Source organism: Tetranychus urticae, chromosome 1 (genome assembly GCF_039701765.1).
Source record: "Tetranychus urticae isolate SD_2017Ah chromosome 1, NJAU_TeUrti_SD_1.0, whole genome shotgun sequence".
NCBI lineage: Eukaryota > Metazoa > Arthropoda > Arachnida > Trombidiformes > Tetranychidae > Tetranychus > Tetranychus urticae.
The window spans coordinates 20,471,560-20,488,738 of NC_142958.1; the positions used below are offsets into that span (position 1 = coordinate 20,471,560).

At 32.2% G+C, this 17,179-nt stretch overlaps 1 protein-coding gene across 4 annotated transcripts; it reads left to right on the top strand.

Annotated features, from left to right (window-relative positions):
• The first annotated feature begins 53 nt into the window (after nucleotides 1-53).
• LOC107359127 (ATP-binding cassette sub-family C member 4-like) lies at nucleotides 54-7,243 on the top strand. 4 transcript variants are annotated; one of them, XM_025160214.2, is made up of 13 exons: nucleotides 54-633; nucleotides 743-1,274; nucleotides 1,744-2,033; nucleotides 2,100-2,349; nucleotides 2,427-2,923; nucleotides 2,990-3,076; nucleotides 3,161-4,008; nucleotides 4,077-4,156; nucleotides 4,225-4,375; nucleotides 4,461-4,691; nucleotides 4,757-5,577; nucleotides 5,632-5,942; nucleotides 6,670-7,243. In XM_025160214.2, exons 1-12 carry the CDS (start codon nucleotides 560-562, stop codon nucleotides 5,884-5,886), a joined length of 4,116 nt encoding a protein of 1,371 aa, XP_025015982.2. In that variant the 5' UTR covers nucleotides 54-559; the 3' UTR covers nucleotides 5,887-5,942; nucleotides 6,670-7,243. The 4 variants fall into 4 exon arrangements, with proteins under 4 accessions (XP_025015982.2, XP_025015979.2, XP_025015978.2 ...); XM_025160211.2 differs by lacking the exon at nucleotides 6,670-7,243 and adding an exon at nucleotides 5,986-6,461; XM_025160210.2 differs by lacking the exon at nucleotides 6,670-7,243 and adding an exon at nucleotides 5,999-6,461.
• Nucleotides 7,244-17,179: the final 9,936 nt, after the last annotated feature.

Here is a 17,179-nt window from a genome sequence, read left to right on the forward strand (position 1 = left end):
TGCTGCTGTTGGCGGCTAAACTTATAACTATTTATGTATAATGTTTGGTAATGACAGAAATCCTGGTTCTTAACCTGTTTCTTTTCAATTAAACAATTAACGGCTTTACTCTTTACTTTTCAGAATCTATTAAATTTCCGAAAATATTGTAACTAATGACAATTTGATGACAAATCGCCATTCGTTTGATTATAATCTAAATGTTGACCAAAATTCTGATCAGCTAGTAAATCGAAAAAGTAATGTTTGTGATTCTTTCAGTTTAGTGTAATTTTCATTTCGTCTCATGTTACTTCTGATATCCCTTGATGTGATATGGATTAATCTTTCATTTTTTTCGTCATTATCTATAATCTATATCTGATTCCATGAGTTTTCACCATGAAAGAGAAAAGTTACAAGAAAAAAAAGCAAGAGAAAAAAAGAGTGAGAAGAAAGAGACAGAGAGCGAGAAAGAAGTAACCAGAAAGAAAGGATTCGATGATTTTAGTTAATTGTTGAGAAAAAGAAAAGAAATGCTTTCGTTTTTTTTATCATTATTAGTGATTTAGGTTGACAAATGGATAACACGGAGCGGGTAAAAATACCCTGTCCTTGGGATCGAGCTAATCTCTTGTCGCGAACGTCATTTGCGTAAGTTTTGTGTTGCTTATTGGTGATAAACCATATTCCATTATGTAAATGTGATTCTTTCTCTTCTATTTTTTGTTCTTACTGTTGAAATTTTTATCTCATTTCTTAGATGGACTTTGTCTCTGTTCAAAAAAGGGTATAAACAAGATCTTGAACTGGATGACATGTTCAGATGTAGCGTTCATGATGAAGCTGATAAGGTTTATGAACAACTCTCTATTCAATGGAACAAGGAATTGAAAAATAAAAATCCAAGTCTAGTCAGAGCTTTAATGAAAGCCTTTGGGTATAAACATTTACTCTATTCACTGTTGATCATTGGTTATGAGGATTTTTTCATTCGAATCATTCAACCTTTTTTCATGGGTGCCATAATTAATTATTTTTACAAGCGAGATGAAGAAGGAGCTTCTGATCGACTCATCTTCTATTCAATTGGTTTCTGTTTTTGTTCAATTTCATTTGTTGTAACTCACCATCCATGGTTTGTCAATGCCGCTCGGTATGGTTTAAAGGCTCGAGTTGCTGTTCAAAGGTTAATGTTTGAAAAATTGGTTACTCTTCCTAAATCAGCAATACTCAATAATGAGATTGGTCAAATTGTTAATCTCATGTCAAACGATGTGCAAAGATTTGATGAGGTAAGTCGGTTAAATCCATTTCTTTTTTCTTTCTTTTGTTTAAAACCTGATAAGAAGAAAAAATGTCTTCCAAAAGATCTTCTTCTTGATAAAGTATGACCTATTACGCCTTTCTTACCAGTCAGCTTGTTACCAACGCTTCCCTCTTTTTTTCTCATGGAAACTTCAATATGAGCAAATAAATTGTCATTTATTTATTAACATTTCAAGTCATCTTTAATTGTTAATTAAGTCTTTGTTAGCCTGTTCGTCAACTTGCGCTTTCTAATTCTGAATTAACAACAAGATCTAACGATTAGATTTGAAAGTGAAACTCATCCGTTACATCACCTGTTTAGATGCTGGTTTTACCTTTAAATGGGCCTTTGAACTCGAAGAATATTTTGAAACTGAAATTATTTTTCTCTCGTCTGAAAAAAGATAGCTTTATGCCTTCAGTCAATTTACTAATGTGTAATTATCATTACAGTGTTCATGGTTTCTACCCTACCTAATAACTGCTCCTATTCAGGCAATTATTATCTCCTTTCTTATTTGGGGTTACATTGGACGCTCTTATTTAGCCGGTTTTGCTATAATTGTTGTTTTTGTTCCATTTCAATCAATCATGGGCTCAGCATTTGGATCTACTCGCCGTGGAACTGCTACATTTACTGATGAACGGATCAGATTAATGACAGAAGTGCTCTCAGGGATCAAAGTCATCAAGTTGTATTCCTGGGAAAAGCCTTTTGCTGATATGGTTCAATCATTAAGAGAGTAAATATTACGATTTGATTTTAAACTGTTCAATTATTTACTCTAATTTTTCTCTTTTTGCTACAGAAAAGAAATGAAAAGTGTGAAATGGTTTTGCACCCTTCGTGCTATTAACATGTCGTTTTCTTATGTGACAACACGTATTATCGTATTCGCTTGTTTTGTAACTCATGTTTTACGTGGCTATTCACTTACGGCTGAAATAGTTTTTGTCACTTTAGCTTTATTCAACACCTTGAGGGTAACATTAACCCTGCAATTTCCTCAAGCTGTAACTACTGTATTCGAAGCTAGAGTCTCCTGTGCGCGTATATCGGTCAGTATAAGCTTTAGCATAGTTTCTCGACTAATTTTTAAGTAATTTTATAATTAATTTTCTTTTTGTTTTATTAGGCTTTACTTGGTTTGGAAAGTCTTAGCAGTGGTAACAACGGTAACAACATATTAAGAGCCGATGATCCTGAGAAACCTCGTTGTCTTTTTATTGACAAATTAACATCATTTTGGGATCCAACCGATGATGATGCTTGCTTGGAAAATATCAGCTTGGAAGTGCTTCAAGGAGATCTTGCTGTTATCGTTGGCTCAACTGGAAGCGGTAAAACTTCTCTGTTGCTTGCTATTCTTGACGAAATTCATAATAAGAGCGGGAAGATCACTCTTAATGGTACAATTTCTTACGCATCTCAAGAAATTTGGTCCTTCAATGCTAGTATCAAGGATAACATTTTGTTTGGTCAACCTTTTAATGCCGAAAGATACAAAAAAGTTTTAGCAGCGTCTACTTTGGATCGAGACTTAATGACTTTTCCTTACGGAGATGCAACACTGGTTGGAGAAAGAGGAATCGGTCTTAGTGGAGGTCAAAGGGCGAGAGTTTCGTTAGCAAGGTAAACGAGTTTTTATCTCATTTAAAGTCGTTTAATATTACTTAATATTTCTCTTTTAATTTTCAGAGCACTTTATCGAGAAGCAGATATATACCTTTTGGATGATCCATTAAGTGCTGTTGATGCGCAAGTTGCCAATCTTATATTCGAAAGGTAACTAATTACTTTTAGATAATGTGCTTCAATTTTAACGATTAATTTTTGCGTGATTTCATTATGCTTCTCAACAACTCATAGATGTATTCAAGAATTTTTAAAAGATAAAGTCATTTTATTGGTCACACATCAGATTCAATTTTTGCGAAGGGCCAATATTATTTTACTCATGAAAGACGGTAAAGGGTCAGTATTTAATTCACTCACTGACCTTCAAGAGGCCAATGTTGACTTAGTTAGTGAACTGTCCCATGAAACAGCAAAAAGTAAATTGCGAAAAGCTAAGCGAGCCAAAAAGCAATTGGAAAAACAAGCAAAATCTAAAAATAAGGGGAAAAAGTCTTCAATTGTATCAATTAAGAGCAGAGCTTCATCAGGTTCATCGCAAATTTCAATAAGTTCAATACCAATGACGATTGTTGATGTAGTGCCGGTAGATATTTTACCTAGTCCTGCTGTTGAACAATATACTCGCGGTACTGTCAAGTGTAAAGTTTATTGGGTTTATCTCAAAGCAGGAGCCGGTGTTATCCTTGGGACTCTTACGCTTTTGGCAAATATAGCATCGCAAATATTTTTCACGTCGAATGATCTTTTTCTCTCTAAATGGACTGATCAAGCTTCAGGCTCACGAGAAATGACATATAGAAACAACATCATGATGGAATCTCTATGGTCTTATGTCCCTTATTCCTTTTATAGCTTACCGATTGTTGACTTTGATTATGCAGGTTATTATCGAACAAATGAGCCAATAGAAACTAATATAGGAATTTATTCTGCGCTTATTGCTGGCCTGTTTGTGACAACAGTTTTAAGATCAACTTTACTTATTCGTATTTGTAATAATGCATCAATCAATTTGCATAATGAAATCTTTCATCGAATCTTACGTTCACCTATGTCATTATTTGAAACTAATCCAATAGGTTTGATTATATTGATTTGATTTTTGATTTTGTCTCTAATTTAATCCATTTTCTTATTTCCATTTTAGGTAGAATCTTGAATAGATTTTCTAGAGATTTGTCAATAATTGATGAGCTCCTTCCATCAACGGCATTTGATCTTATTGTGGTAAGTGTTGCATTTCTCTATTTATATTCTCGAGCTATTTGTAATTGTTTCTCTTGATTGAAAATCAGAATTCGTTTACTGCTCTGGGATGTCTATTTACTATCGCTTATGTCTCTCCAATATTAATTATTCCGGCCATTTTTCTCATAATTGGAGTATTATCATTGAGGAAATTTTACCTTCACTCGGGAAGAGCTATTAAGAGAATCGAATCCACAGGTAATTATTTTATTAAATCTTTTCTTTAGATGCATCTGATTTGATTTTGCTATTTTAATTGTATTTTTTATTTTGATCATTGCAGCCCGAAGCCCAATTTACTCTCTCATTCAATCAGTTGTTGATGGTATTGTAACAATTCGTTCTCACAAAGCTGAGCACTTGTTTCGCCGAAGATTTGAAGCCCATTTAAATGACCATTCAGGAACTTGGTTCACCTTTATTTGTTTGTCCAGAGCTTTGGGAGTGTTCACTGATTCCTTTTGCCTTTTGTACATTATAGTTGTGACATCAGCTATTGTTGCTTACAACCAAGGTAAGCACAAATTTTCCTGACTTTTCTAGATAAATAAACTCTTTTTCTTCATAATTTTCAACTAGACTCTGCACCTGGGGAAATTGGTGTGGCGCTTTCATCCGTTGTTATTCTCATTGGACTTTTCCAATGGTCAGTTCGTCAATCAGCCGAGTTTGAAAGTCAAATGACTTCAGTAGAAAGAATCATTGAGTATACTGAATTGGATACGGAAGCTGATGCTGTAACTGATGTAACTCCACCAGACAATTGGCCTTTCGATGGTCAAATTGAATTTAAAAATCTTACTCTTCAATATCCATCAGCTCCAAAACCCACACTATCAGATATTAGTATAACTATTAATGCCAAAGAAAAGGTCGGTGTTGTTGGTAGAACTGGTGCTGGAAAGAGTTCCCTGTTGACTTGTTTATTCAGAATTGTTGAGCCAAAAGAAGGAACGATAATTATAGATGGTCTTGATATCATGACTTTAGGGTTGGATACTCTTCGTAGAAAGATTTCAATCATTCCTCAAGAAGCTGTACTATTCGCTGGAACAATTAGACATAATTTAGACCCATTCAAGGAACATGATGATTTCGCTCTTTGGGAAGCTCTAGCCAATGTTCAATTGGAGAAAACTGTTGACGAGTTTCAAGGTAAACTGGATTATGAACTTAGAGAAGGTGGAAGTAATTTTTCTGTCGGACAACGACAATTAGTTTGCCTTGCGCGAGCACTTCTCAGAGACAACAAGATTCTCGTCATTGACGAGGCAACTGCTAATGTTGACTATTCAACAGACTTGGTAATTCAACAGACAATCAGAAACAAATTTGCCAAATGTACAACACTGACTATTGCCCATCGTCTAAATACAATCATTGACTCTGACCGTGTTTTGGTAAGAAGTGAAATTAGACCAAAATGAATCTCAACTAATCATCATTTCTTTCAGGTATTGGATGATGGAAAAGTGGCTGAATTTGATTCACCTCATAATTTGCTTCAAAAAAAGCAAACATTGTTTTCAAAATTGGTCGCCCAAACCGGAAAAGCAATGGCACGAAAATTGAAACAGGCAGCCGAAGAATTTCATAAAGCTAGGCTAAGAGGAGACGAGGTCGTCTTCACCCATCTTGCAAAGCCTAAAACGGATCCACCTGATACACCTGATATTTTACCGGATAAAGATAAAGATAAAGATAAATGATTTAGAAATTTCTTAGGCTTAATCAATTTTATTTAAAATCCTGTACTTTTTCATTTGTAAGTATGCCTATTAAATAGACGATTTAAAAGACTTATTTAGAGATATTTACAAGTTTTACAGGTCTTTTCATTTGGGTTTCAACCAGATTCTATATCAAAGTCAGCTTCTTAAATCTTTAAATGTTAATCAACTATCTTTAAGCGTATATCCTTTCGCTCAACAATCATTGAAGATGGCTGTTTAATATTTGAAATTTCAAACGTTTTAACTGCAACATGGATCTTTACTGAAAGGGTCTTTTGTACGAAATTTCCTGATCTTTTCAACTTGGCTTCCAAATACCTTTAAACTTCTAAAATGTCCTTATGATATTATAATATAATATTTGATAATTAATGGACTAAAAAAGGCACAATGTTCAGAATCACAACTTGAGATTTTCTCGTTGTTAAGCATAATTTTGTCTTTGGTTTGAACATGATTCAGTCTTAATGTAATTTTAATGTAATTGCCATTGAATGGTGACATTTGGTAATGTATGGATTGTTGACTAAACAATGATTTACTAATTTTTATTCAAAAATCTATTGTTTTTATGATAAGATGAGTCTGTTGACTTTTATTTTAAGCCTAAAATCAAGTCTCTGCAATTGAGATATGTAATGACAAATGTTAGTGTCAGAAAAAAATGGTTGTAATATGAAATTTTTGACCATTGCTGACAAGATTGACTGGGATGATAAATAGGATTGACTAAAGGACTTTTATGATTTTTTTCTGTAGATTCCCATTTTGAGAATATAATGGACTAAAGAAGGAGAAACGTAATCATCAGAAAGAAACAAGACAAAAGTTGTAAATGGACTCTGAGCAAAAAAAAATCTGATTCTGGAAATGTAAGTTTCTTACAAGATGAAGAGCCAAAGGAATGAGGTTGAAACCTGAAAAAAAGGCAAAATAAAAGTGAGCAAAGAGGAAGGAAAAATAGTTTTATTTCTTGATGTTGTTTCTGCTGTTGGGATAAAAAAAGACATCAATATTTGGACTAAAAACTAAACCCTCGATTGATGGCAAACACACCTAAGAAAGCGAGGCAAAAATCAAGTAAACTAAATTATTTGTGATGTTGCCTGAAAAAAAATATCAAAAACAAAACAAATTGGTTTTACGTTTAAAGAAGGAAAACTCAAGAAAATTTTGACCAATTCAAAGTTCAGTCAAACTGATCAAATACTTTAAACCTGAGTGACACAACTGTTTGATGCCATTAATCGATAACGAACATTTTATCCGAATAATTCAATTTAATTTGTCAATCTTGTCAAATGGAAATTAAAATGGAACCATTTTCCATCAATAGATGTCTCTCCAGTCGACCTTCAATGTCTCTTGAAAACAAAAACAAAATCAATAATCAATTTCAATTGGTCTTTGATTTGATTTTAAATTTACAGTTGAATTTAATTGTTGATGGTTATTGATGACACTTGATGGCAATATTTTAAATTACGTTTCTTTAGAGGATTTGTTACATTGAGAATGGAATCATTGAAATGTTATACACAAATGTTGAATGTGAAGCCAGGATTTACCTGAACTTGGTGAATGAAATGTTGTCCAAATTTCCGATAATTTCAAGTTCTATTCTAATCATGTCGCCAAGATTACAGTTGACTTGTTATTCACCCTTCAAAGGAAAGTTATTTGATTATTTGTGCTCTGTTTATATGCTGTGAAAATACAAGCCTTGCGGCTGGTAAAACAAAAAGAAGGTGAAATCTGTTTTTTGTCTTTATCAACATAATTTACTTAACCAATTGGATGAAAAAAATGACGTGAATAACAATCAAGAATCTACTATCTTCACCATGCATAGTTGGTTGAATGATGAGATTCAGATTTTTGTCAATCTTTTCCTCTATAAATATTACCCAAAGAAACTTATGAAAGACAAAAAAATGTACATTCTGAAGGGAAGGAAAAAGCATGAGAATTATCAAGCTTAATATGGATAAGTGAAGTTGAATGAATTGATGAAAAGTCTAACCATTGTCTGAGTAAATATTTACTCTTAATCATTGCCAGTCAGAATTATCCAAGGAATTCCAACATCGAAAATGATTATTTAGACTTTAATTTGGTTATGCAAAGAGTAAGCCCAAGTTGACCAGAAGGGCAAAAAGTGACCGAAAAAGGGAAACATTTGGAAGAAAAATTTGAAAGAAGTTTTTTTGTTGAAAAAATGGAAAATTTGAAAAGCAATGAAAATGGTCAAGAGTCACAATGTGGGTCAAACCTTGGCGTGATAAACTGTAAAATAAGGTCATTAAGATCATCAAGTTTATCACCAGAAATGGTCATAAATTTGAATCAATTTGGAAAATGTAAAAGTGGAAAAAGCGCCTTTTGTCTTGCTTGTTGTTTTATCGTTTTCCCAATGAATAATGAGTTTACATCACGAAGAGGCATCACAGGTAAATGGTCTTTGTATCCCAACCTGGTCACATAATGTGGTACAAAATGATAACCAAGTTAAAGGTGAAAGATGCAAATGAAAACTTAATTATTGTCTCTTTTTCATCTCTAAATGTGAATGTGTGTTCAAATTTGTTTAACCGTGAATAACTAATTTCATTGTTGACTGACTTTAAAAGTTATTATTTAAATTTGGCAAAATTTCATGTCTTTACTTGAATCCAAGTGTATTTGATAAGTCAATGAAGTAGACAAAATGTGTAATAATTAGAATATCAAAAGCAATGTTTCATTTATTTTGCAATTTTCTTGACAAAAAACCTTGCATTCCAATGATGAAGTGTTGAATAAATTTGAAACTGAACATTGAATGAATAAAGCTTTTTCCATCTCAATTTGACTTGAAATTTGCAGCCAGACAAACCTTTTCCATGATAATTGGTAACTTACATTTGTTTGGTTTTCAGTTTTTCTCTGTTCTCTTGACTCTGTCAGAATGAAACAATGAGAAGATGATTGAAATGATGAAAGAGAGAGAGGAATGAAAGTCAACAAACGCATCATGAATGTGAATTAAGCTATTCAATCTCCTTCTTCCTGAGGATGGAAATGACGAAAAGAAGAAAATTGTTTGTATTTGGAAGAAAAGTAAAACAAGGAGAAATATCTAATGATGATGTTCATTGATATAAAAAAAGGCGAAAGGTAAAGAGTGAAATTTTGATGAACATGATGAACCTGATGGAGGAATTGAAAGGAATGCAGTTTATTCAAACAAATAGTTATCTTTCATTGATTGTGTGATGACTTGAAACGGGCCATTATTAGGTTTGTACCTTACATCAGTTGTGTTCAGGAAAAACAAGTAATAATATTAAGCAAAAGTATTTACTTCTCATCATCCATCTCCTTGGGCTATAAAAAAAGAGCATAAAAAAGAGCAAAATGAAGTCGATATTTTTTTGCTATCGCCTAAATTCAGGTTTCAAGTATTGTTAAGTGATTGCAAATGTTCAGTTTATGATGATCAACTTGGTAATGGTAATGATTGTGATGAAGTAAAAAGAAGAAGAGAATCAAACCTTTTTTTGTTCTGGTCAAGTTTATGATGAGAACAAGTTTTACTTATTGGTCAGTCAATAATGGACAGAGCTGTGTTTACATTTCATTTTACGAGTTGTACTTTGAATGGCGTTTGCAGGTTCGCAAGCATTTCGACGCTCTTTGCTCTTTTGTCAATCATTGGAAATGAAAGTAAACAAGACTTGTTAATCCTTGTTTTACAAGCAAAAAGGATTTAATTCAGCCTAACCTCACATAACCCAACCATTAAACATCACATTATTAATACAGTTTCTTGTGTTTTATTGTAAACTTCAGCTTATTTGGTTTTATCATTTTGCTTTTTCTTTTAGATGCTTTCCTCTTTCCATTCTGATCTTTTCCCATCTTTGTTTCATGCATCGACCAGGTGCAAGTTGAAAAGCTTTTGAAGCTAAAACTGATTTTCAAGAAGTGAAATCAGTTATGCAACTATCTTATAGTTGAAGCGATCATTCAGATAAAATGGACTCATCAGGAGAATGGATAACAGTCTAGTTATAAATTGCAGAGCATTAGTTTAAATTCAAGTTTATCTAAGGTCGCTCGGATATTTGACCTCTTACTGACATTTGAAGCTCATTTCCTGAAAGTTGGTGCTTTTGGAAAATCATCTTAAAATGCTAGTTAAAGCCCAAATATTAAATTGAGGCTCAAACTTGTGGTTCTGCCATCTCCGAGGCGAAATTCAATCACTGCTTGGCGTTTCGAACTTCCATTTTTTCTAACTTTTTGACAAAGCAGCTTATCGATAAAATATCACAATATTAGTAATATTGATAACAAGTCAGTGTTGAATCTAGGACTGATATATTAATAATAAGAAAATATCAGACTAAATGATGTTTGTTAAGCTCTACTTAAGCCATCAAACGCATTTACGCTTTCTTACTTTTGTAATTATCTCGAATGTCTTTGAAAACTGATTCCATTTGCCGAGCACTTTTCCTTAGAACGAGTCCTTTCTATTTTCTCAAACTAGTGTCTATCAAAGCTGTGAAGCAACGCAAAATTCAATTTCAATTTCTGACAAATTTCGCAGAATCATCAATTCACTCTTCAGCTAACGATTTTTCAATTGAAAAAGAGTTTTCAAAAATATTTCAATATTGAAGCGAAGTTTTTTCTGCAACTTTTTTTTCCAAAAAATTGAATGTAAAACAATAATTAACTTTTCAACCTCATAATTCCTACCAATTTGACATTCATTAATATACCAACAACAGCTAATTGTAATTGATTCCAAGTGTACCAAAAAAAGTCTCATCATTAACATATTAATTCAATTTTAAATGACCATTAAATGATTGCTCAGTTTAATGTGCAATCAGATTGTAAAAGCAGAAGCATTGTAAAGTCAAACTTTAATTTATTCAATTGAAATGAAATGAAGTTGTAAATCTGTTTTTCACTGTTGGGTTACAAAAACAAAAGGTTGAAAGAGGGAAAATTTGAAAAAAACGTTTTTTCCTTTCACCATTTTTACCCATTTGTACAATTAAAATTATCATATTTTCATCTATCACAATATAATGGTAATATTGAAAGTGAAATAACGATCAAATCTTTTATAATTATAATATTACACGAACTTGTGCATTTATTATTGATGCAACTATTATTATCTTTATCATCATCATTATGTTCATTTAAATGTTGCAATTGGTAAACATTTTTCAACCTTTTTTGATCAACTTTTCAATAAATTTCCTTTTCTGTTTCCATTTTAGCATTCTGTTGGCAGAGAAAATGTTATTCACAGGGAAAAAAGGAAAATCATTTTTTCCATTTTAATGGCAATGAATTTGGAAAATGAAAATTATTGAATCTTTACCATTCTTGGAAAACATTAAATTGCAAAGAATTGCTTTCAATTAAAATTCTTATCATAATATTTCAAACATTTATCATTCCCAGTAAAGTTGCGATATCTTCCTTCAGTCAAATATTGCAACTAAACATTGAATCCATTGAAAGGTTGGCATTTTAATGGTTCATTAGCGAGTCTCATTGATTTGGAAATATTTCATTTTTGGATTTTCCTTTAATGAAAGTTTCAATCAATTCTGGTTAATGAAAAAGTCACAGAAAATGGTGAAAAGAGAAGAAGAAGAAAAAAAAAATGATTTCTGTTTACATTTCTTTAGGTGAACAGTTTTCTCATGGAAACGGAATAAAAGTAAAGACATTTGCAGACATTTGATGGGAATGTTAAAGATGAGCAAGATGATGAGGAAAATGGAAGCCCAGTAGAGTTGAATACAAGGATGGACACTTGATGGGAGAGGTGAGATGAGCTAATGTACAAGAGAGTCTAGGAAATGGCGAGTTCTCGGTGGAATTGGAAATTGATTCAACAAGAAGAAGAAGAGAAAAAAAAGAGAAGAGAAAAGATCTTTTCTCAACTGGATAAAGGATAATGAAATGAGCAAAAAAAGGGCAAAGAGTGCACATGATAAAGGATAACGAAAAGGAAGGAAAATTAGACTGATGATGATGAGAATGGTGAGATTGAATTGGAAACAAAAAAAGCTAGAGAATCCAAAGTTGAGAAGAAAAAATTTTATCGATTCTCAGCGTCTTATTTACTTTTAATGGTTAAATAGTGAACCATGTTTAAGGATTGTTTACCTCAACAATTTACCTTGTGGCTCAATTATCTTGCCATCAATTGCAATTAAATTTGTAGTTCAAGTCTTCTTTCATCGTCTTTATCCTTTTTCCCATTCTCTTCTCTCATGGTTTCCAGGCGCAAAATTTTGATATAACCGGAAGATTGAATAAAAAGTCAAGATCAGGAAACATTCAATTGATTTCCTAATCGTTTTCAGACTTTTTTCTCTTCTCTTCTCTTTTCATGTTTTCCACTTTCTTTGTCTTTTCCCATTCAAACTTTGTTTTCCTCTTTACTCTCATCTTTATCCCTTGAAACTTGCTCACTCAAATGTTGAACTGATTATAACGTTTGGGAGTGCAAACTCCCAGTTAGAACTGGGATTGAAAAGGAAAAGAAGAGGAAAAAAGAGTTTCAAGTAAATAATACTTTTCCATCTGACAAAAAGTAATAACAAAATTTTCTCGACATTTTCTTGTCAAACATTTTCTAATTAGTAAATGGTGAGACAAAAAAAATCAGAATCAATGTCGACTTAAGTCGGGTAAAAAGAGGATTCTGCGATTTTCACCATTTCCCCAAATTGCAATTGTTAGTTGAACTAAGCATGATAACGAACAAAAGTGTTTTCCTTTTTTTCTCTGTTATTCTCATTCTTTACGGTTATCAAATTATCGTTTGTTTGCTAATAATTATCTCTAAGCATTCCTCTGTGTTTAGAGTGAAAAGAGGCAAAACAGAAGGGAAAAAAAGTCGACATTGGAAAAGTAAAATTGACAAATTTAATTAGATATGAATGTTTATTATTCAAACAGAAACAGGAATACAATGGTTAATAGGCATTACAATAGAGTTGTGATGAAGAGGAATGACGGATGAAGGTGAATAATGAGTAAGATCAAGTGCGCTTTATTACTTCAACTCTAATATCATTAGTATTGTTATTAGTTTGGCCAATTTTCTGTACTTTTTTCTTCTTCTTCTCTTCGCTCTCTTCTCTTCATTACTTTCCTTGCAAATCTGAGTTGCTTAAATTAACTTAATTTACCTTATAATCCAAAAACCAACACTTTGCTCTTTTTTATATCTTGTTGTCATATCAACTCTCTTTATCTCTTTATCCTCATCATTTTCATGAGCCACAAAAAAACACAAAATGACTATTGAAATGAAAATCTCTTTTTCTTCCTTTCTTTTCCTTTCCTTTATCCAAGTCCAAAGATATTGTTGACAGTTTTCCTCATCCCTAGACTCACTTTGATAACATTTTTACTCTCATCTTCATCTTTTCACTCTTCATCAAAAACTACTCAACTCACTTGAAAGATATTCAAGAGCACTTTGGACTCCTATCATTATTGGAATAGCATATTGTTACTGAAAATGGGCCGAACAAGCAACAACACAGTAAACAGAAGTAAAAATCACTTCACTTCGAACAAATTATTGCTCGAAAAAAGATACAATTTCAAGATTATCATCAAGTGGAAGAAATGATGAAAACTCTAAAAGCAAACGTCTTACATTTTACTTGTAAATTATCACATTTTTATTCGTTTTTTCTTCCTCTTCTCTTTACCTTGCAGGTGAGCTAGATGATGATAGGTTAGTGATGAATGAATGAATCTGGATGAGTCAATGAAAATTCAACTGCTAAGTGAAGATGATTATGATGATGACCTTTGATTTTTCCCTTGAGGTACAAATGATGAGTCTGGCGAAGCAAGAAAAAAATGGTTAAAAGCGAGCAGAAACATCAATAAATGAAACACTTTTACCTTTACCTTTTTTTAGAGTCAATTTGATGATAATAATGATAATGAAGGAGCAAAAAAAAGGTAGAGAAAAAAAGGTTCATCATTAACACAACAGTTGTACCTGAACCAAAAATGAATCGAGAGTAGCATTGAGAGGAGGTGCAAGATGTGATCACTTTTATTACCATTTGATAGTTCGATAGTCACAATTAAATGTTATTATTACATGTTACACAAAATCATTACCTTTTCATGTCTCTTTTTATTAAATTGCAAATCATTATTGAAATTGTCTTTTATCTCTTTTCCCTCCCAGCTCGATCATTCCCTGATCAGAGTCTAGAGATAACTCATTTTGTCATTTACCAACACTTTATCGACTGAAACTGATTCATCTTTTTCTCTCTTCGAAAACTTATTCAACTTTTGATGAACATTTTTTGCTCTTTTACTGTTCACCTTTTAGTGCGGTTAAAGGCAAACCTTTTTTCTTGATAACAATATGTAAAGGAAGAAAGGAAAATATCACTTTTCCATTTGGATTTTGGTTCATCTTTTAATGTAATTTTGCCTGTTTTCAGTCAAACATAATTTTCGAGGTAAAATTCAAACAAAGGAAAAAATTTTCCAACCACAGTCTCAAGACTATTCATGCATCATCATGATAATGATGATAAACTTGTCAACTTTTGTCTTTCATTTTTTTCTCATTCTTTCTGCTTTTCTTTTCTCATTCAATTTCTTACTTTTTTGTGTCTCACAATTTTGACTCTTTTAAGAAACTGTTTCTTCATTTAGTTGGGTTAATACGATAATGATGTAAACTGGCATTTTCATGACACGAAACAATCACAATTCAATTGAATAAGATTTTCTGGGAAACAGTGAAAGGGTTGGCAAGTTGATATTTTCATGAAACTCAAAGTTGAAAATAAAACTCTGTTTTGATATCATTTTTGATTCTTTTCATTTACACTTTTGTATTCAATTTTTTGGGTTCAAGTTTGGATAAGGATTGCAACTGAAAATGCGAAGATAATCTGAAGAGATTTGAAAAGTTTTTCAGGCTCTAATTTTATTCTTACTTTAATGAATTCATGTTGATGTTGAGAGATTTTGACAAAAGTATCGTTCCCTTAAATGGGAAAATAAATGCTCTCTGTTTTCATATTAATATCATTATTTCATTTCAAGATAATTGCACTTGGGAATAAATTATTATATTGATCTTGTAATTTATAATGATAAGTAAAAATAATATTACCATTTTTATTATTTTAACATTGCAAAGAGTGGGAAGGAAAAGTGTAAAAAAGCTTTACCCTAAACCACAACATTATCAAATCATGTAAATAACATGATAGAGTAAATGAAAGAAGGTGAAGGAAGAAGGAAAACTTTTCGAACTTTTACCAAGCGGTAATTTCTTGTTCACATAGGTTGGGATAATGATGAATGTAAAGTTTGAGCAAATAATTTTCTTCCTTTCATTCCTTGTTCACATGAACCTTTCTTATGTGTGATTAGTCATTATGCAAAATGAAAGGTAAGGTGTAAATGGAAATGGATTCTGATTCACTTTAAGAAGGTATTTCAGGTTGAATCAATGGTCATGGAAATAAAAATGATTTCGATAGGTAATGATGTTTGTTAGAGCGATCATCTTGATCGAGTTTTTCAAGGAACAGAGTGGTAATCACCTGTTGACGTTCATAACTCTCAAATTTTAATGCTACAGATATCAGATTTGTTCTTGCAAATGGTCAAACTTTAAGTCTGAAATTTTATGATCATTTTCAAGACGTGCAGATGATTCAAGGAATTTCAAAGATAATCTTGGCATGACTATGATATCTACCTAGCCAGCCAACGACAGTGAACGCCAACTACTTTGCAACCTGACATGCTATTGCATGGGAATCGAATATAGTGTGTTTGTTCGACATTCATTTTTAATTTTTTAGGACAAGTTCATTGAAAGTTATTTTTCGAAAATCACTACTGCTTATGTTAGAGGTCAATCTGAGCTACTAACATCATTTTTATAGACATGAAATCTTTTTAAGCAAGTTATGACACTCTGCGGTGAAAGTAACTTAAGTTATTGGCATTCAAGTTTCCAAACAACGTTATTTAATTTTTAATTTGTATGCGCATTTTTACACTCATTGCGAATAGCAACTTTTTAGGTAACGAGTAACAAGATTGTATACCATACCGTGGAAATTGAATTTAACTAGAATAAAATTTTTAACCCCATCCATATTTCGGATATATTCTGGTTCGAATAAAAATTAATTGTGTACGAGAAACGGAGGAAATTGAGGAGCAGATGGCACCGCACACCGTTCAAATTCTTGAATTACTTCTTTTGTTTAGCTTTTCGATGGATAACATCAGTTTGAACTCTCTTAGGTAACACAATCACAATATTCATCAAGTGATTGTGATGATTTTGACGGTAAGTCAGCTAAAGATGATGTTGATGGTATTGATGTAGAGGAATAGCTAGTTTGTAAAGGCCTTGTACACAGAACAAAACACTACACTCACATATTTCAGAACATATTTTAGCACCTATTTCAAATTTAATTGACAAGCCAAACATTTAATGAATCTCCATCGCAATTATCTTATCAGAGCCACAGTCTATATATAATTTACGTGCAGCACCAGCCACCTAGTACTAAACAAAGACATATCTAATAGAGTCTCATGGCGTGTCTGACTTTGATGGCTTCCTGAAACTTTATTTTTACTAGCATGATGAAGTTCAATCGCAACCATATTGCATCCGTTCAATACGAAGAGGCTTAGAGTGCTGTAAATGCCGTATTTGTCATGGACGGTTTCATTTATCATAAGTTCCGAATTAAATGTAAATGTCCGTGTAAATTTTTGTGATGACGTTGAAATAAATGCGCGTGGTTAATTTACAACCGTCATCAACATTTCTAAGCATTACATTATCTAAATTTGTACTATGAGCTTTCGCAGATTCAATAAACATAAGTTTCAACGCTCAACGTTCTTTAAAGTCACTCATTTTTATACCCTGATTGACATTCTAAGGTCATGATCTGAGACTGCAAACTCTTAAGCTTGATGTCTGGCGGAATGCTTACATTGCATAGAGTAACCTAAAAAATGTATTTTCTTAATATCAATGGCATTGATTAGATAATTCAAACTTTAAATCTGAAGTATCAAACCTTCGTAAGCTACAGATTTAAGCAGTTTTACAAAATGAAACACTAAAAAGCGACAAAAAATTATAATTTTATTGTGCATTAGTAGATACATACTAGTACATACTAGTCATGTTGAATAAGGACTATAAAGTTGT

Excerpts from the sequence above, each read along its gene's own strand:
- LOC107359127 (XM_025160214.2), top strand. The coding sequence starts at position 560 with ATGGATAACACGGAGCGGGTAAAAATACCCTGTCCTTGGGATCGAGCT. Across the intron at positions 2,034-2,099 it reads ATGGTTCAATCATTAAGAGA|AAAAGAAATGAAAAGTGTGA; the intron begins GTAAATATTACG and ends TTTTTGCTACAG. Across the intron at positions 2,924-2,989 it reads GCGAGAGTTTCGTTAGCAAG|AGCACTTTATCGAGAAGCAG; the intron begins GTAAACGAGTTT and ends TTTAATTTTCAG.